Source organism: Daktulosphaira vitifoliae, unplaced genomic scaffold (assembly GCF_025091365.1).
Source record: "Daktulosphaira vitifoliae isolate Bord-2020 unplaced genomic scaffold, ASM2509136v1 Scaffold_3, whole genome shotgun sequence".
Taxonomy (NCBI): Eukaryota; Metazoa; Arthropoda; class Insecta; order Hemiptera; family Phylloxeridae; genus Daktulosphaira; species Daktulosphaira vitifoliae.
Window position 1 is genome coordinate 23,978,434 of NW_026099574.1, and position 27,923 is coordinate 24,006,356.

The 27,923-nt window shown below is 28.4% G+C and overlaps 3 protein-coding genes across 5 annotated transcripts; 2 read left to right on the top strand and 1 right to left on the bottom strand.

Moving 5' to 3' along the window:
- Nucleotides 1-105: 105 nt before the first annotated feature.
- On the bottom strand, nt 106-10,957 carry LOC126901331 (serine-rich adhesin for platelets-like). The gene is made up of 3 exons (XM_050677727.1): nt 10,728-10,957; nt 1,491-4,409; nt 106-1,412 (listed from the first exon to the last, which is right to left on the bottom strand). The coding sequence occupies exons 2-3, from the start codon at nt 4,405-4,407 to the stop codon at nt 451-453; spliced, it is 3,879 nt and encodes a 1,292-aa protein (XP_050533684.1). The 5' UTR covers nt 4,408-4,409; nt 10,728-10,957; the 3' UTR covers nt 106-450.
- A 4,073-nt stretch (nt 10,958-15,030) lies between these two features.
- On the top strand, nt 15,031-20,693 carry LOC126901339 (aspartate aminotransferase, cytoplasmic). 2 transcript variants are annotated; one of them, XM_050677741.1, is made up of 9 exons: nt 15,031-15,174; nt 15,287-15,401; nt 15,461-15,639; nt 17,487-17,595; nt 18,523-18,740; nt 18,837-18,987; nt 19,156-19,321; nt 20,031-20,173; nt 20,241-20,693. In XM_050677741.1, exons 2-9 carry the CDS (start codon nt 15,293-15,295, stop codon nt 20,372-20,374), a joined length of 1,209 nt encoding a protein of 402 aa, XP_050533698.1. In that variant the 5' UTR covers nt 15,031-15,174; nt 15,287-15,292; the 3' UTR covers nt 20,375-20,693. The 2 variants fall into 2 exon arrangements, with proteins under 2 accessions (XP_050533698.1, XP_050533697.1); XM_050677740.1 differs by having other exon boundaries at nt 15,121-15,401; nt 20,241-20,692.
- A 3,433-nt stretch (nt 20,694-24,126) lies between these two features.
- On the top strand, nt 24,127-25,609 carry LOC126901350 (uncharacterized). 2 transcript variants are annotated; one of them, XM_050677755.1, is made up of 4 exons: nt 24,127-24,304; nt 24,391-24,462; nt 24,720-24,856; nt 24,918-25,609. In XM_050677755.1, the coding sequence occupies exons 1-4, from the start codon at nt 24,242-24,244 to the stop codon at nt 25,042-25,044; spliced, it is 399 nt and encodes a 132-aa protein (XP_050533712.1). In that variant the 5' UTR covers nt 24,127-24,241; the 3' UTR covers nt 25,045-25,609. The 2 variants fall into 2 exon arrangements, with proteins under 2 accessions (XP_050533712.1, XP_050533714.1); XM_050677757.1 differs by having other exon boundaries at nt 24,720-24,851.
- Nucleotides 25,610-27,923: the final 2,314 nt, after the last annotated feature.

Consider the following 27,923-nt stretch of genomic DNA (forward strand, 5'->3'; position numbering starts at 1 on the left):
GTACATTATTATTAATTAAGTGAAANTAATTTTTAGCATTAAATGTTTTCATAACAGTAAGGTAATCAATTTCAAAATTAAAAAAAAATAAATTAAAAGGAATACTTATATAAGTCACAATAAGTTATTTATTTTGTACATTATTATTAATTAAGTGAAATAAGAATATTCAAAATATCACAATATCCCATAAACATAAGGGTCAACAATAAACATGCAAAGTATTATCATAACATCTAAATTTATCATTACAACACAACAATAATAACAATATATATTCAGTCATTTTTTGACTCAAAAACTTAAATAAAATACGTAATATACGTTAACTTTATGGTTATGTTAAACATAAAAAATTTAACTCCCTGTCATTTACTAATACTAATAAATTAAATATTACAATTTTCAAATTTAATTCTAATTTTGCTGTTACATAATAAAATAATCTTATTACTTAGAGTTGTTTTCCCATTCAACAAGACTTTCATTATCACAACTTTCGTTTAAGGCTTCTAGATTTTCTTGACTTTCAACAAAATAATTATCACAATAATACTTCACATTACGTACAGTATGTATAAAGTTTTCAACATCAAATTCACTCATAAATTCTTCTGGAGAAGTGCCCATACTACTAATAGCTTCATTACGGAAATGTTTGTACTCTTCCATATCTTCTACAATGAATTGATAACAATTGTGTTGTGGCTCATTTTTCCCACAATTTTTCATGTACTCTTGCCAATCTAACATATTGATACCAGCCCACCAGTAACCAATATCACCATCAATAAATTCAAATGGATTTTCACAGTTGACTTCTTCATCTTCAGATAAACTTTCAGTTATTAGACGACCAATTAACCAAAATCCTTGGACCATTAATCGTTTAATTTTATCGTTAAACCTTGGGAAACAATCTGTAGTAATAAAATGTGTAGATAATGATGGTTCAATTTTATAACCCTTTGCTTCACTTATAAGTGCTAATAGGGTCATGAAACGTGGGGTAGTTAAATGTTTTGGCCTAGGCTGTAAACTTAGAGTTATATTTGCTCTGCAATGAGTTTGGTGTCTGCTTTCTATTGATTTCCAAAACCAATTTTCAGTAGATGTTGGTGTTGTTGTTGAACCAATAATTGATGTAAGGAAATCTTTACTCAGGTTACTTGCTTGGAATACTTCATAAGTATTTAGTGATTCTGTTGATGGCCTTAAATCATCATCGGTAGTTCGAACAGAAATATCCAACCAGGTAAGTGACTCAGATGTGGATAATTTTACAGAGTCTGATGAAAATGTACCATTAGGATAAAATGAGCAATCTTTCATCATTTTAATGTAATGGCAAAACTCATTTCCATTGAAATCTTCAGGATTATATTCTACTTCAGGAGTAGATAAATTTGAATCTGCAAATAAAAATAATTTGAAAATTTTGTTTTACCATTTTTATAAATACATAAGTAGTAAAAATGTTGAATTTATACCTGATAAAGATTCAGTACGATAACTATAGTTTCTTTTTTTCTGTTTTCTAATCCTTCTCCTTTTTCCTGACAAGTCTTTTGGTTTTAATTCAGGAAATTCTTTTTCTGTTACTTCTACAAATACAGGTTTCTCATCATCATCAAATTCGTCATCTAAACAGTCATCAGCCAAATCTATGTCATAATCAAAATAGTACTCGCCATCTTTGGTAGATCCCATAACAGCTTCTGAGTATGATTTTCGACTAACAAGACTACTGTCTTCGGTACTTACTGAAGATGGTCCCTCAGATTGATTAATCAATTTTTCAGGCATAAACTTCTCTACAAAATTTTCTTCAATCTTATTGGTGAAAGCATCGACAGGGAAAGAAAAAATATTTTCCTCATTGTTTGTTTCATCACATATGGCTGTAGATTCTGTTAGATTTGATTGTTCATGATCTGAAGCATCACTTTTATTTGAATCTGTTTCGTATGGAGCATCTCCAAGTATTAATTTATCATTCATTGTTTCAAACTGATCTTCTATTTCTATAACACAAGACTCAGATTCAACCTGTTCATTAGTAGCATTAAAATGATTTTCAATAATATCTATATTACAATTATCAGAAGAATTTGTAATATTATTAAGACGTGGTTGACAATCATCAATTTGTACAACTTCAAAATCTAATGAGTTACAGCTGCCTCCAAGAGAAGATTCCTCAGAGGACATATTAACTATCATTGGTTCAACTGAATCTTCTTTAATTGTCTCCAAGTTGTTTTCAATTATATCAGGTATCAAATCATCTATTTCTACAATGATTTCAATTGATTTTTCATGACTCATTATTTCTTCATTGTTAGCAGAAGTTTCTAAGTTAACTTCCAGATTGTTTTCTTGAACATTTTCTGCAATAAGATATTGAGTTTCTTCACAGCACTGGATATTTTGATTATTTTCTATGATTTTTGTAGATGGTAATTCTGTAATTCCAGGGATTTCTATGGTTTTCTTGACTGGCTGACCACCACGTATACCTTTAACTTTTGGTTCCTCTACTTTTTTCGCGGTTTTAGCAACATTTTTAACTCCAGAAATAGGTCTAGGACTTATTGGTGATTTCAATGAAGTTCTAGAAGCTAAACTTTCTGTTGATACAGAGCTAAGCCGGGATGATGAAAGAGATTTAGTTCTGGATAAACTAGAACTTGATGGTGTTCTGACTGGAGTATTTTTAACTGTAGAAGATGGAGTTTTAACTGCTGAGGTTTTTGACACTACAGCTTTGGTTACTATTGTTGAAGTTTTAGCTGAAGATGATGCAGCTACTTTTATTGCCGATGATTTTGGTGCTGCAGTTTTGGCAACTGCTGCAGTAGGTGCTCCTTTTGCTACTGGTGATTTAGGTGCCATAACAGTTTTTGTTGCCTGCAATGTTGTTGCTTTTATGGCAGAGGATTTAGGGGCTGTAATGTTTGCTGTTGTAGGTACTGCTTTTGTTACAGGTGATTTAGGTGCCACAGAAGTATTGGACACAGATGTTGTAGTTGCTTTTATTGCTGGTGATTTTGGAGCTACAGTTTTAGAAACTGCTGAGGTAGGTGCTGCTTTTGATACCGGTGATTTAGGGGCTACAGCAGTTTTTGTTGCCCCCAATGTAGTTGATTTTACAGCAGGCGATTTAGGAGCTATAGTGTTTGCTACTGTAGGTGCTGCTTTTACTAAGGGCGATTTAGGTGCCACAGCAGTCTTGGACATAGATGTTGTTGATTTAACTGTTGGAGACTTAGGACTTAAAGTAGATGTTCTTGAAATATTTGATGAGGTAGATTTTATTGTTGCAGATGATTTAACAGATATCATTGATAAAGTACTAGCCTCTTTTTTTATCAATGTTTTTGGAGTAACAGATTTAGTAACAGTAGGTGTTTTACTAGGAGCTGTTGTTTTAGCAAGTGAAACTGATTTAGTAGCATTTGATAATGGTTTAGAGGGAGATGCTAATGGTTTTGGAGAAACTGACTTAATACTAGAAGCAATAGATGAGCTACGTGATAATGTTGTTTGTTTAGCTGTTGATGTAGATGGAGACTTTACTCCAGTAACAGTTTTACTAGATAAAACTGTCGACTTTAGAGATGTATCCTTTGAAAAAACAGTTTTTGTAGAAATTGGAGAAGCTGGAGCTTTAGAAGCAACAGGCTTGGAGACAGACACTGATGTTTTTGAAGTAGGTGTTGATGATTTTAATACCGTTGTTGATTTGGCTTCTGGTGTAGAGGTTGTAGATAGTTTACTAACTACAGTTGGAGATTTCACTATTGATACCGATTTAGTAGGTAAAGGAGATTTAATAGATGAGCCAGTTGAAGGTTTTGCAGTACTTACTGAAGGTGATTTGGATACAGCCGTTTTAGAAACAGATGTTTTAGCAGCTAAAGAAGATACAGAAGGTGATTTTGAAAGAGATGAAGTAGATGGCACTTTAACAAGTGTTGCTGACTTAGTAGCTACTGACTTTACAGAAGAAGTGGTAGAAGTTTTAGATGCAGATTTAGGAGTTGTTGGAGATTGTGGTCCTTTAGTTTCAGCTGCTTTTATGTTGATTTTGAGTGGAGGTGGTTTAGACTTGGTCGAAGAAATAGAAGTACTAGTAGTTTTAACAGTTTCTGGCTTTGCATCAGAAGTAGACTTTGTTATTGGTTTAGTATCAGGGTTCTTTAAAGTAACTGATGGTTTCTTCATAGAAACACTAGTTGATGTTTTAACTATAGGAGCTACCTTTACAGGTGATCCTGATGGAGCTGGTCGTGCAGAAATATTAATTGGTGAAGCAGGAGATCTGGGTGACATAGCTTTGGAAGCAGAACCATTCTTGGATATTGTGATTGGGCCTGATTTTTTTGCTAAAGCTGGGCCAGTCATGACTGAAACAGAAAAAAAGTGAATATTTAGATTTTTGAAATATATCCTTATTTAGTAATGATTTAAACGATTCACTAAATCAACTACTTTAAGAAAATATAAATTGTCATACACAAAAACTTAGAATATTTTTTTTAACATTTATAATTTAATCTATTCACTACTAAAATTTTTTTCGCATTGTTAAAAGGCTTTCATTATGATAAATATTTTTTTTAGAAAATTTGGTCAATTCTTAAATTATTATTTTGAATATGTCTTCTCAGGAGGTCATTGAAAATGAAGGTGATCAAAATATGAATGATAAATATTTTACAATATTAAAAAAAAATCTTTTTATTTTATTTTAAAGTTGATAGGCTCCAACACATAATCAGGAGGAATACATAGGCATATACCTTCATTCCCACACTAAATTCCAAACTTACATTATGCATTTTAGGCTTTAATTGATAGTATTGTATTGTTGGAGAAAAAATGTTTTTATACTCCCTAACTTGATTTTGAATCAAGAAAAATAAAGTTAATCGGACACATCATCGACACAATAACTTTATAATCAACATCATTGAAGGAAAAATAACTGGAAAGAAACTAAGAGGATACCCAAGAAAACAATATTTTAAACATATGCTAGAACTCATCAACTGTGCATCTTTTGTTTCATTGAAGAATTTGGTGTCAAATAGAGAGGAGTGGCTTCAACGACAAGGCATTGCCTTTAGTATACGAAGATTATATTACCTAAAATAAAGTTTGAGTCGTGTACTAATCAGTGTAAATGTTCTGACTCAACTTTTTCAGACAAAAGTATTTTAATATGGAATACATTTTTTTGCACTAGAAATTGATTTTTTTTTTTTTTTTTTTAGGGGGTTGGGTTTGGTTTGGTTGAATTCAGAATTAAATGTCTTGTTAAAACTCAAATATAATTTATTTATTACATTTTTTTTGTAAAAAAATTGCATAAGTTCTTCATGCACTGCTGTGTGATATGAAATCTGAAGTAATAGGTGTTAATAACCTAGCGATAGCTCGCTACATTTATCCGAAGATAAAATGGGATGATTAAGCTAGTTTAAATTTTGAAAGTCGATATTTTTCATTTTTTTGAAACATTTGCAAAAAATAAGATATAAACCAGTTTATCTGCCACAGGGTTTTTTTAAAAATCTATTTTTTTTACACTTATTATAAATACGCAAAAATAATTAAATAGTTATAACATTTTTAATTTTGCANTAAAAAAATTGCATAAGTTCTTCATGCACTGCTGTGTGATATGAAATCTGAAGTAATAGGTGTTAATAACCTAGCAATAGCTCGCTACATTTATCCGAAGATAAAATGGGATGATTAAGCTAGTTTAAATTTTGAAAGTCGATTTTTTTCATTTTTTTGAAACATTTGCAAAAAATAAGATATAAACCAGTTTATCTGCCACAGGGTTTTTTGAAAAATCAATTTTTTTTTACACTTATTATAAATACGCAAAAATAATTAAATAGTTATAACATTTTTAATTTTGCATACCTATATTATTTTTTTTTCAAAACGTATTTATAACACTAAAATTTTCAAAATATATATTAGTATATGGGACATTTAAAACATTTTAATCTGTTTATTAATGTTTTAAATAATTTTTTTAATAAGCCTGGTTACAACACATTTACCGCCTCTCATTGTTAGCCAATAAAATATCTTATAAAACAGATGATTAAGGATAATTAATTATTTCAATCCAACAGAACTGACACCACTACAATATATTTACAGTCATATTATTATTACTTGAGTAATTAATTTTTTATTCAACAGGTACTATAATTATTATAATAGTATACTTTTATAAAATAATATAATTATTATAATGATTAAATTAAGTACACATTAAATTTAAATAATTTGTGACATTATAGAAATAATTTATTTGTATAATTATAATAGATTTTAAGTACTTATAAATAAAGCATTAGACTAAATTAAATATAATTTTTCAAAAAGGAATTAATAATAAATTTATATATTAAAAATCCAACGGCGAATAGTCCAGATTAGTGTTGGGAAATATCGAATAGTAACTATCGAACTATTCGCATAGTAAAAATATTCGATAGTATATTCGAATAGTTTTTAAAACTATCAATTTCATTGAAAATATTTTAGATCAGTCTTGTATAGGAGACTTATTCCTCACAAACAGTTGCTAAAACATTTCAATTGGTAAAAATATATTTTTCATTTCATTTTGGACGGCTCAATTTTGTATTTTATAGGACAAAATTATAAAGCGACAAGCCAAAACATGTTGTAATTTTACAAAATTTAACCATTGAAAANGACAAGTCAAAACATGTTGTAATTTTACAAAATTTAACCATTGAAAAGAAAATTATATTTAACGTAATTCAAAATTTATTTCTTAGAGAAATTAAATTAAATACATTAGTTCTAATATTTTTGGTTCTAACAGTTTTTATTCTAACATATTTTATTAAGTGAATTTGTTAGTTTCCTTAGAAAATTCATATAATTAAAATTTCGTGAGACTAACGAAAAAATAAAGGGATCTTAAGACTTATTGTCTTTGTAAAAAATATAAGTTTAAATAGCATTCCATTAAATAAACTATAGCTAATTTTTAAAATTGAGTTCCGTGAAAAATAAAGGTATAAATAAAAAACGGTAGCACAGTGGCGTATGTATGAACGTGGGATATTTAGTTGGGACCAGTATAGATGATATCTGACAGTAATTTTAATCACTGTCATAAGAAACGCTTCGATGCAAATCTGTAGATAGTTTTAATTCTAAGAAATTGGTGCATAATTACAAAAGCAACATCAACTCCTATTTCCTTAATTGTTTCCTAATTAGTAGTTCTTAGATTTAAAAGTATAATTTTTTAATAAATATTTATTATAGCAATTAAATGTAGTATGAAATTAATATTTAATAAATTAATATTATAATTTTTACGGAGAAATAATAAAAAAATGATAAAGTAGTATATTTTGTTACTTCTATGACAAACATGTATAAAAATTAAAGGGCTTGATGCAATACTTTATAAAATTTTTTTTTGCTTTGCTTGTGAATAAATACATTGATCTACAAGGACAGTGGCGTACACAGAAATTAAATTTGGAGGGGTTCTTTTGAAATTTAGAAAAAAAAAAAATTACATGTGACACTGCCCATATTGTTCGCTTATAAAAATTTGTTTTCGATTACTTTATTGTGGAAGTATTTATAGTATGATATGATCTTTTTTATTGTTACTTCTTGTTTATGGTCCAAAATTGTCGCTTAGCATATAAATTTTGGAGGGTTTCAACCCCCAAACCGCCCCCCTTTGCGTTCGCCAGTGTATAAGGAATTTCATTGGAATCAAAAATATAATTTTCTCAATCAATTTTTTGCGCCGTTTTCAAATCTGAAATTAGACTTTTTCTATCACTTCTATTTTAGCTTTGATGCAAAGCTGAGAAGGTATTGGTTTTACTATAATTTTCTTTTTTTTTTATGTCTGTTACCACTTTTTCTCAGCTCTCACCGAACCGATTTCTTTAAACGATACGTCAAAAGATCAAAAATCGTATCTAGTTGAAGACATTACCCTCAAAAATTGAAAAAATTTCCCTCGTTCCCCGTAAATGGGGGAAACCTCCAAAAAAATTACAAATTTAAAAATTGCTACTTTTCGAAAGTTTTTCAATTTTTTTTTACTTAANTGTATAAAAATTAAAGGGCTTGATGTTATACTTTATAAAATTTTTTTTTGCTTTGCTTATGAATAAATACATTGATCTACAAGAACAGTGGCGTACACAGAAATTAAATTTGGAGGAGTTCTTTTGAAATTTAGAAAAAAGAAAATTACATGCGACACTGCCCATATTGTTCGCTTATATAAATTTCTTTTTTCGATTACTTTATTCTGGAAATATTTATAGTATGATATGATGTTTTTTATTGTTACTTCTTGTTTATGGTCCAAAATTGTCGCTTAGCATATAAATTTTGGAGGGTTTCAACCTCCCTTTGCGTTCGCCAGTGTATAAGGAATTTCATTGGAATCAAAAATATACTTTTCTCAATCAATTTTTTGCGCCTTTTTCGGTTTAAAAAAATTAAAAAATTGCTACTTTTCGAAATTTTTAAAATTTTTTTTTACTTAAAACGGCCATAACTTTTTTAAAAATTAACAAATTAATATAAAAGTTAAAAATATAAAATCAAGAATTTTGACATAAAAATATCACTTTTTTGAACACAGTAGCTTTTTCCATCATGGNCTTTTCGAAAGTTTTTCAATTTTTTTTTACTTAAAACGGCCATAACTTTTTTAAAAATGAACAAATCAATATAAAAGTTAAAAATATAAAATCAAGAATTTTGACATAAAAATATCACTTTTTTGAACACAGTAGCTTTTTCCATCATGGAGACAAAATAAAGTTTGACATTTCTTTTCCACAACAAAGTATATAACATAAGTTTTAATTTAAGAAATATATAAAAGTGATAGTATTTACAGAATACTTTCAAAAGTTAAGTTGAAAAGTTATCATTTTGAATACCCCCTGTGGGCGGGTAAAGGGTCAGATAATNAGTTATCATTTTGAATCCCCCCTGTTGGCGGGTAAAGGGTCAGATTATCGAAAAAATTTATCAAATAAAAGGAAAATATCTAAGATTTTAATGACAAAAAAAATCATTTTCTTCCATTTTTCAAACATTTATGACAATTTTAAAAAAAATATATATATATGTAGAAATTTACCGATTTTAAAAACCGTAATTTTTTGAGGGACTTCATACATTTACGTGGAACGAGGGAAAATTTTTTAAATTAATGTCTTCGACTATATACAATTTATGATCTTTTGACGTATTGTTGAAAGAATTTGGTTCGAAAAGAACTGAGAAAAAGTGGTAAAAGACACAAAAAAAAAAAACAACATAGTAAAATTCTCCGCTTCACATCGAAGCTAAAATTTAATGATTATAGGAAATTAAAATAATAACTTATTTGTTTAAGAAATAACTGTATTTCATTTTACAAAAAAAATGTAGTAGTCACCACTTGGCATAATAGGAAATATGCTGAATATATTGGTTTGTGTTAATTATGGTAATACTTTCCCAAATTTAAGTATATATAAAATCTATTTAACCTTGTTGAAGGTTAAAAAAATTCACAATTTCCGAAATATTGTTAAAATTCTAAAGAAAAAAATTGCTCAATGTATTATTTTATACTTTCTCCACTTCCACTTGGATACATTTTTGCACAATTTTTGTATGAAGATTTTTAAAACGAACAAAGATAAAATTCGTTAAACAGCATATTTTTAACAGTTTTGGCCAGTAATAATATTTAGATCTACAAGTATAATTTAAAGTATTAGTAAGTAATTTATAAATTTTATTTGAACATTCATTAAAAATTAATAAAATTTACGGTCAGATAGATATTTCATATAGAATAAATCAGTATCATATTTATAATAATTTAACAAATTATAGAAAGTATTAAACAAAAAATTAATTGAACGCTTTTCGGTTCCAATTTATGCAAACATTTTGTCTCTATAAGTCAAGTTAAAATTATTTAAATTGCATAAGACAGAATTTTTTAAAATTTAATATTTAATTTACCTAAGTAAAATGTTAAGACTGGTTCAAATTATAAATCTCAACAATTTATAGGGATTTCCCAATTTTTTATTAATACCCATAAATCACAATATTTATGTTCTAATGATAATTATATATAATTTATTATATAATCATAACTTAATATAGTAATTTTTTACAATAAAACATATATTGAAATAATAGATTGCATATAAACTTTCTAAACCAAAAAACTATATTAATACATAAATGATAGAATCCTATTTTATAGTAGTTGCTATCCCTAAAAACATATTAGATAACTAATTAAATAAGCCCTAAATTAATTAAAGACAATTAAAATTATTTACCTTAGTATTAAAAACTCAAGATAAACTTATTAATACTAGGCAATTACTCACAATATCACAAAAGTTTACATTTTTCATTGAATTTAAGAATATTTAACTATTAATCAATAGTATTACAATTTATTATAATACTTGATTATTTTTCTTGTTAAAAATTTTTGTATATAAAAATGGTAAAAAGAATGTTTATAAATACGTAAATCCCCATCAATTAAGAAATTCATTCAGTATTTTAATATATATATATATTTAATTCTTACAAATAAAATTTTGAACATACTCATGAATAATTAAAAATATTTTATAAAATAATTATTTACTAACCTGAGAGTAAATTTGTCAAGTTTTTAATAAAAATTCAAAAAAATTAAAGTATTTAAAATAGCCCAAAGGCTGTATATTTTACTTGCGTAAATAGATGCAAGTGCTTAATTTTATTGTTAAATATTAAAATATAAAAAAATAAATAAATTGTTAAATAATTTTTTTTGAAAGTTCGATTCAAATTAAGAGTAGGTTAAGAAGAGAACGTACGTCAATAAAGAAGGCAGAAATAAAACTGAGCACTGATCTAACGTATCATTTGGCGACTTCAATAATATCATTTTCTATCTTTTTAACATTGGTCCTATATTTACCAACATTAATGGTATTCCCTGAGATTCCTCGAGTTATACATTCAACATTGTAGATGATAACATATTTATCGTAATAATTGTTTTGAATAACTGTCGAAAAGTAAAAATATGAAACTAGCAGAAGAAATAAACGTTCAAGAATAATATTATCAGAATTCCAAACCTGAAATATTTCTGTCGATATCTTTCAATTTTATTTATTTATTAAAATTTTAAACATACTTTGAATTAAAAAATAATTATGTATCATATAATATACATATATTGTATACGATTAGGTACAAAATAATTAATATACGATTACTTAAAATACTGAGATATATTATGATTCATTGAAATTTAAACGATTAAACTATTTAAAATTTATAATCCAGAAAAAAATCACAGGGACTTGAGAGTTCAAGTCTCAAATATTACTGAACGAACTTAAGAAAATAGTGTGTCTAATAACCTTTTTTTCTACTCAACGTTGTGTGTCATACAATAATTATTAAATGTGACAGGATATTGTTAGATTGTAGGATTATTTTTAGAAATTTCAAAAAAGAATTATTAGAAAAATCTATTGTTTTTATTTTTTCATTCATTTAAGAATCTATTGAACTTTAAATTTTATTAATAGATTTATTCAGGGACGTCATTTGCGGTACGTAGAATATACATCAAGTGGTGGCACTATGATTTGCGGGGCCTTTGGCGAATCTTAAATTTTATTAACTTTACAACCGAATAATCTTTATTTTCTCATTTTTTTCTTGTTCCAAGATTTCTAAATCCTTAAAAAAGTATGGAACCTTAGACGTATTAATGTGGTTTTAAATACGGCCTTATATAAGATGATTCATTAAGAACAAGAATCTTATATTCTTGGGAACTATTGAAAATTTTAAATTAAAGGAAAAAAATTATAGAAAATCACAGCCATTTGCGCATGGAAAATAAGGTGTCGGCACAATTTTTTTTGAAGTTTATTAAAAAAGTTCTACTTTTTATACTGTTATGGACAGATTATTTATCCTTCACCAACATTAACAATTATATTAGTTCCTGATTAGCACAAACGTCTTTACGACCTAACTAGGAGTATATGGTACTCGCGAGTGTAAACAAAACCGATTTCGTTCTCTTGAATTAATTAAAAACATAACGAAGTCGACGACATTTTACTACGCTTGCAACGACTTACTTTTATTTATCTGATAACTTAACTCGCACAGTATTGTTGTGCACATTAATCTAATTACTATTATTTTTATTTTCGGGTTTATATACACTCGCCGCCGTCGCTAACTCAATTCAGATGCCACCAACATCTCTAAATTTTCAGTTAGGTTATATTTTAAATAACATTAAATAGAAATCAATGCTTGTTTTTCTTTGTTAGTAGAGAGTCTACATTTTATTGGTAACGAAACCACCGCGAACTGCCATTTTATTGGGATAAAAATTATATAGGCCAGCTTAGCCAACTGTTAGGACCCTAATGGGAAAGCATGTTGCAGTTTACCGGAGGCGCCGTGTTCTGTATAAACAGGATACTTAATTAATTAATATCTAATTATTGAAGTACTTTTTTTTGACTGCTTTAAATTAGTTCTATCGTAACTCAAAACTAAATGAAATAGATAAAAAGTTAAATACGTGTTTGCTTTTGAACAAAGTATTACAATGTGATAAAATTGAAAGGTATGTTGAATAAAAGTGAGAGTTACTTTAATTCGGAATGTGATTCGAGGGTCTTAAAATAATATAAATATTGACTCTTATAGATTTAAAATCTTACCTGATAATTTTTCTTAATTCTTAAAATATCTTAAGCGATAGTATTAATTAATGATTAATAAATAAAATGATACAATTCGATTTAGTTCACAATTTTAATATGTAAAAATTTCGACAATGTTCGCGTAATGTTGTTCAGTGGAACCGTAAGAACAGAGCAATGTAAGGGTTTGCTCTGCCTTTTTATAATACTTTGTGTTCCCGAAAATGAACACTGTCTCATTTTTTCAATATTATTGTTTATTGATAAGTAAGCATAAATTATAGAAATTATTACAGATAAATAGTATACAAATTATTTTGACATTTTATATAACATTACCACAGTTTTATACTTAAGATTAGGGCTGAAACAATGTGTTTAATTATTAAGATTAGAATAAAAAAGATGACGAATATAATTTATAGATTTCTTTTCGGAAAGAACGATTTTAAGTGACTATTAATTGATTTATGATTGAATCGTATATATTACAATATAACTAAACAGTTTGCATGTGTTAAATATTTCTCCAAGCTGTTTATTTACTTTTTTGTTGGAAAAGGATTATGTTTTTTTAAAAATATGAATATAATGCATAAATAGAAGTGTTGATTATCTTAAACGAAAAGGTTAAGTAAGAAACCATTATTATGGACATAAATAAGGTAGCTTACTGTTATTCCATATTATGATAGTATCGAGTATATTAGGACAGTTCAGTACCAATTGACGTTTGACGAATATAATTATTTAATTTTGTGTTATTAAATACATTAATAATTTCATTCTCTATTTTGCGAACATATCTTACAAATTACATATTATATCGTACTAGTTTATCTTAAATAATTTTGCTGCCTTATCTCTTAACGATAAATCGACAACTTTACAAGCCGATAATAGGTGATATACATATTTCTTCGGTTCAAAAACGATCTCATTAATATACTGAGTGATTTAAACAGCGAACAACTAATTAATAATTCAATAAATAGTCTCATTGCTATACGAAACGTACAACCTGATAAAAGATTCATGCGAAATCGCAAAAGACGCATAAGTCAAAACTCGAAGACTTGGCTGAGTTTTGACGCTTTAACACCGCCCCTAGTGAATCATCGGTGAATATTCCTACCTCCTCTGTACAGTTAAGCGTCACGCAAAATGATAAATTTATTAGTTATACTTTATTAACAATATCAATCCCATTCATCACGATAAACGAAGAACTAGCATAATTAACAGCGTCCTTTTGCCGCCGGAGTATGTACCATTAGTCCGACAAATAATGCGATACTGACTACAGTGAATGGTTACAACACTTAATTTATTAGGAAAAATTTGATTAGAGGTGAAAGGCCCCGGGTTCGATCCCCGTCATATCCACCACAGGTTGCGATGTACTTTCCCGCTAAAATAGTAATAAATAAGATTTAAATGTTAATTATAAATATTTTAATGTAGCTACTGTTAGTTATAGGGATATAATCAAGTGCCATGTAATCAGAGGACTTTTTAACGGCGAGTTCTCCTGGGTGATAGATACACATGAAAAAAACAAAGGGAAACCATGGGAGCTATGACCTTCAAAAATTAGAATTATTTTCTAGAAAAAGCCTTTTTTGAAAAATAGTTTTCACTTAACAGAAATAGTGAAATGGCCCTCCACAAAAATTTCTTCTGTACCGCGCCTGGGTATGATAAAGTTAGCAAGTTTCATTAACATCAACTAGGGGTGTAATTAGGGTCTTCTTTTAGAGGAGATATACAGGAGAAAATTTTTCACTGGATCTACCCAATGAAACATTTTTTTATCTTCACTTTGTAGTTATTTTTGTTTATAGGTATCTGTCTCCTCTCTCCTTAATTATGCCCTTGACGCTATCGTGGATAGACCAGGTGGTAGAAAAATTGGTCTGCTTAAACATTTAGGATTTCTATTTCAAACCTGAAATGGAGACACTATTTTATGAACTAAATGACTTGGATAATTCTATAGTGTCTGTTCCTTTTACAAAAAATAAACGTATAAACTTATTACGAATAGAAAATAATTTTAAAGCGTATAAAATGAATTATTTAAATAATTTGAATCGTACGAATACATTAGATTATTACTATAAACGAATACATAAGAATATTACTTGTTATAACTACCACAGACTATATGAAACTATATAGTCTGTGAAACTACTAAGATTTATTAAAAAATGTTTAACAGTTAGAGGTTACAAGGTCATTATCAACAAAACAGCTACAGAAGCGGTGTTTGACGTACAATAGTCTGATAACATTTTGAATCGACTTTTGAGTGCTGTATTCAGATAGCGAAATATTTGATCATTACAACAGTGATTATCTACATTAGGTACTTTAAAATCACTTAAAAATTCTTTGTTACCAAAGTTTTACTAATCCTCTAAAAGAAGTTTTCTTGTTAAACTTAATTTATAATTTTATTAAAGATCATTTAATTGCAGTTTAAAATGAGTATGTACGGTGATGTTCAAGAGGCCCAGCCTATTGAGGTCTTTCATCTGGTGAAAATGTTCACCGAAGATAAGAATCAGCTTAAAGTGAATTTATCTGTAGGAGGTACATTAATGAAATTTGATTTATTTTTATTTTAAATAATCAAACATAGTTTTGTGTAGCTTATAGAACAGAAGAAGGTAAACCTTATCATTTGCCTGTTGTGAAGAAATCCGAAGCCATTGTTCTACAAAACACAGTAAATCATGAATATTTGCCAATATTGGGCTTAGAATCCTTTACCAAAGCTGCTTCTTCGTTATTATTGGGTGATATTAGTAAACAACTGGAGGAAGGATCTGTAATTTTTTTTTAATGTTTTAATATAAATTAGGATCTTAAGTAATTTGTTTAATACCTTAAACGGTTAATAGAACAAGTAGTATCTTAATTTAAGAGTTAACAATTTTAATCAAGTAATAGAATAATACTGATGAATGCAAATTTTTGGCCTGCATTTTTTAATATTGGATTCTAATTACTTACATATATATGTAAATGATATATTTATATATCAATAAAGTTATTTAAAAAGTACAAAATCAAATTTTCCAAAAAATATTATTAAAATACAATCTTATTATTTTGTTGATCTGTATAGTTCATAATTTTATTCAACTAAATAATACTAAAAAAAAATGTAGTTAAAAGCATAGTATTGAAATAGATTCAAAAAAAAATTAGCAATGAAATTCCATTCTTACCTATGGTAGTCGTAAAGTTAAATTCATCAAATAGAAGTCATAAAGAAATTTTTATTCTTTTAAATTTATAGAATTTTATGCTTAAATTTACTGTAAAATTATTATGTCAACTATAATATGTATTATTATCATATTATTGTACATTAATTGATGGTAATAACAGAAGTAATAGAAATATGACAAAAATATCTGTGAATAAGTCACTGTCACTAAGCTGACATTACAGAGTGATTCTTTTGTTATAAATTACTTAATTGAAAAATAAAAGTAATAATAATAATTTTTTTATTATTTTTAATTAATTATTTATTTTATAATTAATTGTAAAAAAAACCTAAAATCCACCCATTAAAAATGTTTATGATATATATACAGGGTGTTCAGTAAGTCAAGAAACGGGTTTCTATTTTTCTCATTGTTTGTAACAATGAGAACAATAGAAACCCGTTTCCTGACTTACTGAACACCCTGTATATATAAGTATTAGTTGAGTGACTTAATTATGGTAGATAAATTGAGGGAATTTGTAAAATTGGTCAAAAGTTTGCCCTGATTTAGCATACTCTGAAATGACATCATGAAATGTTCTTGCTTTAATTTTTCAAACCACTTTATTGATCAAAAAATAAAAATTAGATTGATAATTATTTTACTGATTTTTTTAACTTCTATAATATTGATCCATAAGTTGTTATTGACCAAACATTTTCTTAATTGAATCATTATCTATTAAACAAGTTAGTTAATTAGGTATGTTGCCATTTGAAAAATTAATGTTGACATCCTATAAGGGATAAACATTAAACATTTTTATGTTTGATTAATTAAGAAATATATTCCTTAAAAGCACTTCAAGCTACAAGACAGTCCATGAAAGCTTTAACACATTCATAAGAAAACTATTGTCTAAAAATCTAATAAAAATTTATTAGTATTATTTTTAGCTTTTGATTAATTAAGTTGTTCATGATACATTGATTAACCTGTATACTAGTGATGAGAAATATCGAATAGTAACTATCGAACTATTTGATAGTTGTCCACTATTTGAACTATTCAATAGTAATTCAAAAACTATTCGAATAGTAAAAATATTTGATAGTTACACAATATATTCGAATAGTTTATAAATATTCGATAGTCTATTTGAATAGTTTTTAAAACCATTCAATAGTCTATGCTAAAAATAAACTATTCGGTTGTATAAAAACAATTTGAATAGTTATTCGATAGTTTTAAAAAAATATCGAATACTATTTGATAGTTTAAAATATTCAAGAGTGCCCATCACTACTATATAAACCATTTTTATAATATTTTCATTGAAATCAATCATGAATAAAATATACACTTTTCAGAATCTTTTTAATAGTACAGATTTTATTCAGTAGTATTAATTATTATTTATTTAAAATATTAACTATGAAATATTACATATTTTTAGATATTTGGTGTTCAGTCACTTAGTGGATCTGGAGCTTTAAGAATTGGTGCTGAGTTTTTAGTAAAACATTTAAATTGTACGACATTCTACTATTCTTCTCCTACTTGGGGTATGTTTATTTCTTTGTTAGTTAGTATACATTAAGGAAGGGAGTGTTGTTCATTAGTCCTATTTAAATAACTTTTTTAAAATTAATTTTAAATTTTTTTTAGATAAGTTTATTAATTTATCTAATTTAAGGTTTACACTATTTGTAATTTATATAAAAAAAAAATCTTTAATAAAACTCTCATTTACTTTTCTTCATTCTTTATTCACTGGCGGAAATGAGCATTGGCTTGAGTACTTAGCCCCATAAAAATTAAAAATATTACAAGTTTTGTTATATATTAACATATTTTAGTAAGGCAGAAAATATTAAAATATATCATCAAAATTATTTTTTTCATTTCTACTTATGTCTATATTTTAGAATAAAGTAAATTTACTACTGTGTATATTTTTGTTAATTTTGTCTAATGTTAAAAACATAGATAGTTAAATAATTGTTCAACTTCTTAAGTGAAAAGATAATAACACTTTTTTAAGTAATTTAATTGCATAATTTTGCTAACCATATTTAAAACAGATTTTACATAAAACATAATTGTTTTAACTATTTTATATATATATATATATCACATACTCATAATAAAAAAATTCATAATACATACTATTATTAATTTTTTTATTATCATACTTTTCTTTTGGATTTAATTATATAAAATTGTTAATTTATAAATACTTGGTTATTTCAAGTTTTTTTAGGTTAGTTTGAAATGTGATTAACTAAATATAGGCTATGTTGATGATTATTACTTATTTTGGTTTTAATTTTTTTTAATTCACTATAATTAGTAGACTTTCTCTCTTTTTTTTAACTAAAAAAAATTAGTGACAGACTAGAATTTAGTCAGGTTTATTTACTATAAACCAGGCCTATAAGACCGATTAGTTTTATTTTATTTGAATGTTAATTATAATTATTAATTTTTAGAAAACCATCATTTGATTTTTATGAACAGTGGTTTTAAAGATGCCCGAAAGTATCGTTATTGGAATACAGAATTAAAATCATTAGATACTGATGGATTTTATGAAGATTTGAATAATGCTCCTGCTCATTCTGTTATAATATTACATGGTTGCGCACATAATCCTACGGGTATTGATCCAACAGAAGAGCAATGGAAGAAAATTGCTGAAATAATAAAGGCAAGAGTTATATTATATAGTATTCTGAAATATTAAGTAAACTCTGAGTAAGCTCCATAAGTATAATTTTTATTTACATTATAAATGTTGTTATAGGAACGTCAGTTAATACCATTTTTTGATAATGCATACCAAGGGTTTGCATCAGGTGATGTAGAGAAAGATGCATGGTCAGTTCGTTATTTTCTCAAACAAGGATTTGAATTTTTATGTTCTCAATCATTTGCTAAAAATTTTGGCTTATATAGTTAGTATAAGTTTTAAAAGTTTCTTTTTTCAGAACATTAAAAAAGTGTTTTTATTTTGTATTTTTCTTTTGTGATTCTTTGCTTTGGATTGTATAATCAGATGTTAAAGAGAAAATAGGCTTATATTTTTCTTGTACAATTACTTATATCTAAATTTTTTGTTACAGATGAACGAGCAGGTAATTTAACTTTTGTTACAAATTCAGCTGAAATCGCTAAAGCTGTTAAATCACAAGTAACAATGATTGTTAGAGGAATGTATTCAAATCCACCAAATCATGGTGCACGAACTGTCAGTACAATACTAAATGATACTGAGCTTAAAAACGAATGGTAATTCATTTTTTTGTTTAATTCAACACAATAGTTTGTGTTTAAAAAAGAATATTCAAAAAATATATAAGCCAAACATAAGCATAATCTAATTAGAGCATTAGAAAGTAATAATTGTTTAAAGTTTTTATGCAACAAAAAAAAAAAAATTTCAGGAGAGTTATTATGTAAGCTAAAGATAATTGACCTATTTTAGTCCATTATACATTTTTAGAAAATTGCAACACTAGTTTAGCATGCTCAATTTTTGTCTTAATAAATAAAAATTGAATTGAATTAGTTTTCTGTCAAAATTTAAATTAAATGACATCAACTTGAATCTAACACACACTTTATTAAATATTTATTATAATATACCTATTTTTGTCTTATTTGAGTTAAATTTAATTTGTATAATTAATAATTTCTATACAATATATATATAAATAATATTTAAAGCTTACGCTCAAGTTTATAAAAACAACTGTTTTTTTAAATAAAAGTTTTATTTTATTATTTTGGTATTGTCACTTAAAAACTTAAAGTGACAATTATACTCTCTTTGTTTTTCAATTATATCTGAAGTTAAATTTAGTAATATTGTATTACTTTATACATTTTTATAAATAGACTATTGCATTTTCTTCTTATAAAATTTTTAACTTTAGTTATTGTATTGAATATTGTAATTTTTAGTATTAATTTATTTTGACCTCTAATTATGTTAAAGGTTGTTAAGCTTAAAAATGATGACCGATAGAATTAAGGAAATGAGATCTTTGTTGAGAGAAAAGTTAGAAAACCTTAATGCACCTGGAAAATGGAATCATATAACAGATCAGATTGGAATGTTTTCTTATACTGGATTAAAAGGTTATTAATTTTTTATTGAAAATCAATTATTTTACTAAACATTTTATTATTTTTACTTTTTCTACAGAGAGTCATGTTGAATATTTACGAAATAAATATCATATTTATATGTTAAGATCAGGGCGTATAAATGTATGTGGTTTAAACAAAAACAATATAAATTATGTAGCTGAAGCTATTAATGAGTCATTGAGAATTTAACTTGATAAATATTTATTTTCAAAAATTATACCCGATTTTGTTATTATTTTGATAGTATTTATAGGTATATTTTGTTTATGTTTTTCCTGGAACTTGAAGTGATAACTTTTTTTATGTGATTTGATATCTTTCATTTACTTAAATAATATTTGTATGTCTAAAACTCTGTCCATTTAATATAGGTTTTTTGTTATTAGTTTCGTACAATTAATTATATTTAAATAAATAATTTAAGAAAGTAATTCTAGTATAAAAATTGAATAGTGAGTAATTATTGTGCTATAAAAGTTTAGTTGAAAAAATTTTGTTTAATAAATACTGTTATATTTTAATATTTTAAAGAGGATACTGTGTTTGTGACAATAATAATATTGTAATTATAATCAATAACTAATAATAATAATAAATAAACAATCTATATGTATAAAAAATTTGTTTACTATAATTGTTTTGCGGCTACTTTTCAAAAGCTTTTATGTTGAAAATAATTTTTGAAATATATATATTAAGTGAGTATGTGATGCCTTTTTATCCATTTTAAATAACACTATAGTCTATATACTAAAGTGAATATGGTACAAAAAATTAAGGAACAAACCGAGAATGACTAGACTGAAGTTCAAGTAAAAAAAAGGAACAAATATACTAATATTTTTAATACTTTTGAAATATTTTTTCGAAAAAAATTACAATTTTTTGTCAAATCCATATATTTAATGGATATAATTAGATTAACCCAAAATTATTTACTTATTCTTAAAAAAAAAATTTGCAGCAATTTTAGTTAAGTACAATTTTTATTTATATTTAATCATCTTCTTTCTCGCCTTAATCCCAACTACTTGGGATCGGCCACCCTTATCCTAAACTTCCACTTGACACGATCTCCCACATCCTCTACGCTCACATCAGATGTCCTCATATCGCATTCAATAACATCCCTCCATCTCTCTTTTGGTTTTCCTCTACCTTTTCTTTCTTCAACATTCATTTCTACAACTGTTCTTAAGGCTTCCGATTCTTCTCTTCTCATAACATAACCAAACCATCTAAGTCTATTTTCTCTCATCTTATCCACGATTGACGCTACAACTAAACTCCCTCTTATATGCTTATTTCTTATCTTATCTTCTCTAGTCACTCCACTCATCCATCTAAACATTCTCATCTCTGCTACACTCATTCTCTGCTCTACTTATCAACCGCCGAATACTCTGAACCATACATCATAGCTGGTCTCACTACAGTCTTGTAGAATTTACCTTTTAGCCTCATTGGAATTCTTTTATCGCATAAGAAACCAGACGCTTCTCTCCACTTCAACCACCCGCATTTAATCCTGTGTCTTACATCCTCGTCAATACCACCGCTCTTTTGCACAACTGATCCTAAATACTTAAAACTTTCCACCTCTCCAATCACGTCCTCACCTATTGTCACTGGTCTCCTTATTTCACCTACCTCGTGTTCTCCTTTATCAAACTCGTACTCTATATACTCTGTCTTATTCCTATTTATTTTTAAACCTTTTTTTTCAAGAGCTGATCTCCACACCTTTAGCCTTTGATTAATTTCCTCCCTATTTTCTCCTATTAACTCTATATCGTCAGCAAACAACATGTACCACGGCACCTCTCCTTGTATTTATCTAGTAATCTCAACATTGTGAATAGTTATGGTAAAATGAACCATGTATGTAATTGATATGCGATTTTAACATTTAAACATCATAAATCGGTTAATGAAGCGCTCCTCGAAAAAAGTCCTAATGGAAATTTGGTGTTTGTGAGTACATCCCTTGCTAATATAAAGTTAGTTAGAGATAATAATGAAATCGTTCAAGCCGTTGGTCTTACTGTCGAAATTACCGAAGACTCTGAATTGCCAGCGTTCGTTGACTCTATTACAAATATGTTACAGTCTAGTTACAACACGTGTAATACGTTTTAGGAAAAATATTCAAAGAAAAATGAAACTTCAGACATCGACTACATGTGACTACATTTGATTCTGGCGCTAATATTTCAACCACTGGCGATATGAGTTTGATTAACTCTATTATTAATGAAGAAGGTAACAAACTGTTTGTTTATCACATTGATAAAAATACGAAGATTGATTCATAGGCGAAATTTTTTACAAATTTAGTCAGATTATTTCTCCTATATTTATAGACTATCAGCTAAATTATGGTACTATATCTTATAAATACAGCGAGTCTGTTACTTAATAAAAGTTATTGGGTGGACAATAAAAAAAAAATGCGATACTTAAGATTTTCATTGAATTTTCTTTAAAAGCATAGGAAAGAAAGTCTTATTGTCTCTAGTTTATTCGATTAAAATTTCATTAGGATCAGTTTATTTTTTTTAAATTATAGCAAAAAAAAATTTTTGGAAATACAATTTTTTACGATAGCGCGATTTTGAGATATTTTTCTAAATTTCTAAAACTAAGGGAGTTTTTACAATTGTCGATGACGTAAGCTTCAACTAGATTAAAGTCAGGTTTATTGGACGCGTTGATCATTGAAATTGGTCTAGTGAGTGCTGAGAATTTTTATGAACAGACATAAAAAACTAACCATCAAAAAAACCATTACCATTACCACTATTATTTTTGCATCGAATTCCAAATTAATTTAGAAATATTGTTTTAAAATTGTAAGAAAATTGCTAATATAATTTATTAAAAATTTTATATATCAGGCTCGCTGGTGGTATACGAGCAGTGAGCCAGACAGGAATATCATATTTTCTATATGCAGTAGACCCCTGATCTACTGCTGGGTGATCTTAATAGCATGACTAGACATCTAACTATCTTAAGTGATAGTCAAGCGGCTTTGAAAGCACTCTGTAACGATCAGGTGAATTCAAAGCTGGTCCTCGAATGCAGGGAAACTTTAGAATCACTATCGAGGTTCAACAAAGTTACACTAGCGTGGGTACCAGGACACAACGGTGTCACTGGAAATGAGAATGCTGACTTTCTAGCCAGGAAAGGAGCAGAGAACACTTATGTTGGACCAGAACCAGTGGTAGGGCTCACTGAGCAATCGCTCAAAGCGTTACCCAAGAATTGGTGCAGAGAACAACACAGGAAAATCTGGAAGTACTTGGTAGTACCTAGACAATCTAAAATGTTTATCAAGACCCCTGGTTTATTGCTGGGTGATCTTAATAGCATGACTAGACATCAAATAAGCACCCTGACTGGTCTACTGACAGGACATGGTCACCTGCTTAAGCATCTTAACGCAATGGGGGTATCGGAATCGCCATTGTGCAGGAAGTGTGGAGTAGAAGAGGTAGACTCATTTCACATCATATGCGAATGTGAAACCTTGTCCACACTAAGATCAAACTACTCGAGTAAACCTTTTCCAGAAAAAGAAGATATTAAAAACCAAAATCCAGAGAGATACTTAATTTCGTCATCTATAGGGGTGACTTTATGGTTGGTATAATGCATTAACCCTTCCGTGATAACACTTAGGTGGGTAAACCGAATCAAAACAATTCGGTTTGAGGTGCGCACAATGGACCAACTAGTCTGACTGCATGGGCATTATGTCCACCTCGATAATAACTAAAACTATTGTTGATTACAATGTAATATGTACTGTAGCGGCCAATACGATCCAAACATTTTTCATTTTTTTGTATCTGTATATTTATTTATTAACACGTTTGTGGTTCAGTTATGTGATTATTTATCGAGTTGTGTGTACAGCGCAGCAATAATAATGCGTTTTTCAATTGATGATCGCATACGGTAACGATGGTATTTGTATTTGATTTGATTTGTAATTTTTATACTGTGCATCTATTGACCTCGTCGGATTGATGGGCTTTTACACTCCAAATGGTTGGCGCTTATTACTCATGGATCATACGCATAAGTTATTTATATAGTAATTATAATAAAGTAATTGTAGTGTTATTATTTTTTAATTGTTAATTGTCTAACGGTGGTAATGACAGTGTTAATAATTTTGATTTTTAAATTTTTAGGTTTTATCTGTTGTGCCTGTACGACTGCGCTGGAGATTGCTGTTGGTTATCGCTATTAGATCTATTGCTCAGGTAATTAATTTTCATTGAATAATAAGATTATTATTGTAAAATTATTTTTTAGTCTTTTAATAATATCCATCTTATTACATAATTACCAATAGTAGTTAATATGTATGTTTTTATTGATGAACGTATAATGGCAATGACATGATTATTTATTGAAATGTGTAATTGACAATTGTACAGCAAATGAAATATTTAAATATTATTTTTTTTTTCGCATTACAGTTTTGACCATATTAATTAATATGATTTGTAAATTTTAGATTGTCGCAGCCTCTGGTAAAGTTACAAAATTTTCAATTCTGTCGTACCCACGATGTGTTGATAGTGCTGTGATGTTGGTTTTTTTTAGCCGGTGTTTGCCCTCCCTTACTGTTCGCCATTCCTCCGAAATGGTACTGTAAGCTTTTCGTTAGTTTTTATCTAGAATTTTATTTTGATTTTTATTGTTTACTTTTCAGCCTGTCAAACCTCGATTCCACAAGATCTTACCAAGGGACAATTGTCGTAATATGCTCAATGCTTTGCATTACGCATCTTACAATTATCAATGAAAAATGTATAATCTGTATTTTAAATAACTCGTAAACAAACAAATAATTTATCTGGCATAACAATACGATGTTCAATACAATTTCTTATTATTTATATATATGTCAATTTATCAATTGTTAAATATGTTATCTCAACATAATAATCATGTAATGTATAATTAAATACAATAAACTAAAAAAGATCACTAAAAGTGCTGACAACAATATCCCTGGATTGGGGTACTATCATTTTACTATAAAAAGCACTGAAACTCTTTCAGACTAGAGGGAGTGACGGACAGAGAGAGAGTTGGCTTTCTCCGAATTGAAATAAGAATAAAAAGAAACAATTATCAGTCATAGCCCTGTGTTGTTGTCGGCTGACTTTTACGCGTTTTATTTATAAATGAAAATAACTTGTTTTAATTATTTATCTTTTGAAGAAGTGCGAATTAAATACTTTTAAACATATAAAAACATATCGAGATATTTATCAAATCATTTTACAGCAATTTGCAAGAATAAAAGAAGTAAGTAATTTTATGTTATCCCAATTATTTGGAGTTAATAAATTTGAGTAAAGGATGACAAAGCAATAGATCATTTATTAAATTAATATCTTAAAGTGTCAATTTTGACTGGTTGGTTAAAGAAATTATACATAATAACGTTATATGGTATTCGTGAACTGGCTCTGCCGTTTCGTTGCCTTTAAGATGTTTTAAAAAAACCTAGCGTGATTTCTACTGTATAAATTAGGCTCTGGTATTCGTGGACTGGCTCTGCCGTCTCGTTGCCGAGGTATTCGTGAACTGGCTTCGCCGTTTCGTTGCCTCTTAGTTAGGACATTAGAAACTAACCAGACAAAAGTTTATTCTACCTCTATAAGAGGAACTTAATATATATTTTTATATCTACTTGTCTTTGTCGTTCTAAACCCTCGAACCATACGACCCCGATAGAACCACAACATCAGTTTCTCACTATATACAAAAACCCAAGTTCCCATCATTATTTTTATTATTATCATTATTTTTATTTTATTAATTTTTGTTATTTGAATTATAACACAATGGAGGATGATATTCTTAATAATAATATATTTAAAATACGCGTCTATCGAAGTTTGTTTTTTTTTATTGAGTAACTCCATATTTTCCTAGGAGTAGTGCTGCTCAAAGCCTTTTTCATCTGCACGGTGCTGGACTACTCTCCCGAGGACACTAAGAGTTTCTATAATTTCTATGTTTGATGGGGATGCCTCGTTGTCTTCTACTTCTTCGTCAGTATTGGTTTGTTCAATTGTTTGAGAATTCATTACCGCATAATAAAATTTATAATGCGGTAATGAGATTTAATCTCTTCTTCAGTTTGAATCTTTTTCGACTACCACTTTCATTGTTGCGCGTTCAATATTTGAACGATCTTTTAAAATCCTATTTAATTTGGAATGAGAAACGTTTAAATGAGCTGAGGCATCACGTAAACTAATTTTTGGAAGCACATCGTATGACTTTAATAACTCGCACTTCTGTTTCAAACTTAAATCTTGGCGTTTAGACATTTTTAGGTTTTTCGAAAAACGAATCACTTATCACCTTTACGTACGCTCGCCGAAGCTGAACTACAAAACATACGCTCAGGAAAGAGCATTCTCATACATAATAAACACACGTTAAAAAATAAACGTAAAGACAGCGAAGATAAGATTAAAGTGCATTAGTTATCGCCGGATGGATAACCGGTGTACACGTCAATCTAATTGTTTCAAATAACCGATATGATGTTTCAATAATCCGATTTATTTTCAATGTTCTAATATACGGCCGGTCCGTCCCGGGGCATTTTGTTTCGATAACGCGATTGTATCAATTATCCGTGTTTTTAATAAGCGGCTTCCATTGTATTTCCCTCCTTGAACTCGATCGGCGGGCCGTGATCCGCAAACCCCCTTCGTAATCTATTACCTATTTGATACGAGTAATCGGCCTCCTTTGTATTTGCATTGCCGATACCTTTTTCTACAAAGCGGTTGACCGTTATCATTGCCGTATGTTTTTATCCCCTTAAACCTTACTTTTTCAACCGACACCTTGGGCATGCTACCGATTTCACCTGTTATTGTTCAACGCGACGTATGTGGCGCAGCCGGATACCCTTCCCGGAATCAGTTACCTACTTGGTAACCGGTTTTTGCCGCCCCTTCTCTAGATCGCGGAGCAAATCCTTGGTTTATATGCGGACGTACGTTCGAAACGTTTGGACTTCCTTTCCGAAATCACANTTGTATCCCCTTAAACCTTACTTTTTCAACCGACACCTTGGGCATGCTACCAATTTCACCTGTTATTGTTCAACGCGACGTATGTGGCGCAGCCGGATACCCTTCCCGGAATCAGTTACCTACTTGGTAACCGGTTTTTGCCGCCCCTTCTCTAGATCGCNGTTTTTGCCGCACCTTCTCTAGATCGCGGAGCAAATCCTTGGTTTATATGCGGACGTACGTTCGAAACGTTTGGACTTCCTTTCCGAAATCACATCTATCCCACTTCGCTTTGAAGCCTTTTTACTAGAGCGCACGTGGGTTTGAATTTGTTGGGTTTACTCTGCTCGATGGGGTTGCCCTTTCTCCGTAATCACTTGCTACCAATCCCACTTTGCTTTTAAAACCTCTCTCTTTGTTAGAAATTATGGGCATTTCTAGTCGGGTGCTATAATAGTATAATCGCTATTATTATTATTATCATTTCTATTTTCTACTGCGTCCTTTAAAATAATACGTGTTTTATTTTATTATATTATTTTGACAATTTTTTTTACCTATAACTAGTGGTTTTATATTTAAAGTCGCCCCCCCCACCACCAACACCCACGAGTCGCCACTGTATTTTAGTAATATTTAATGTATATCTTTTGAAAATTTATTGCAGCGAC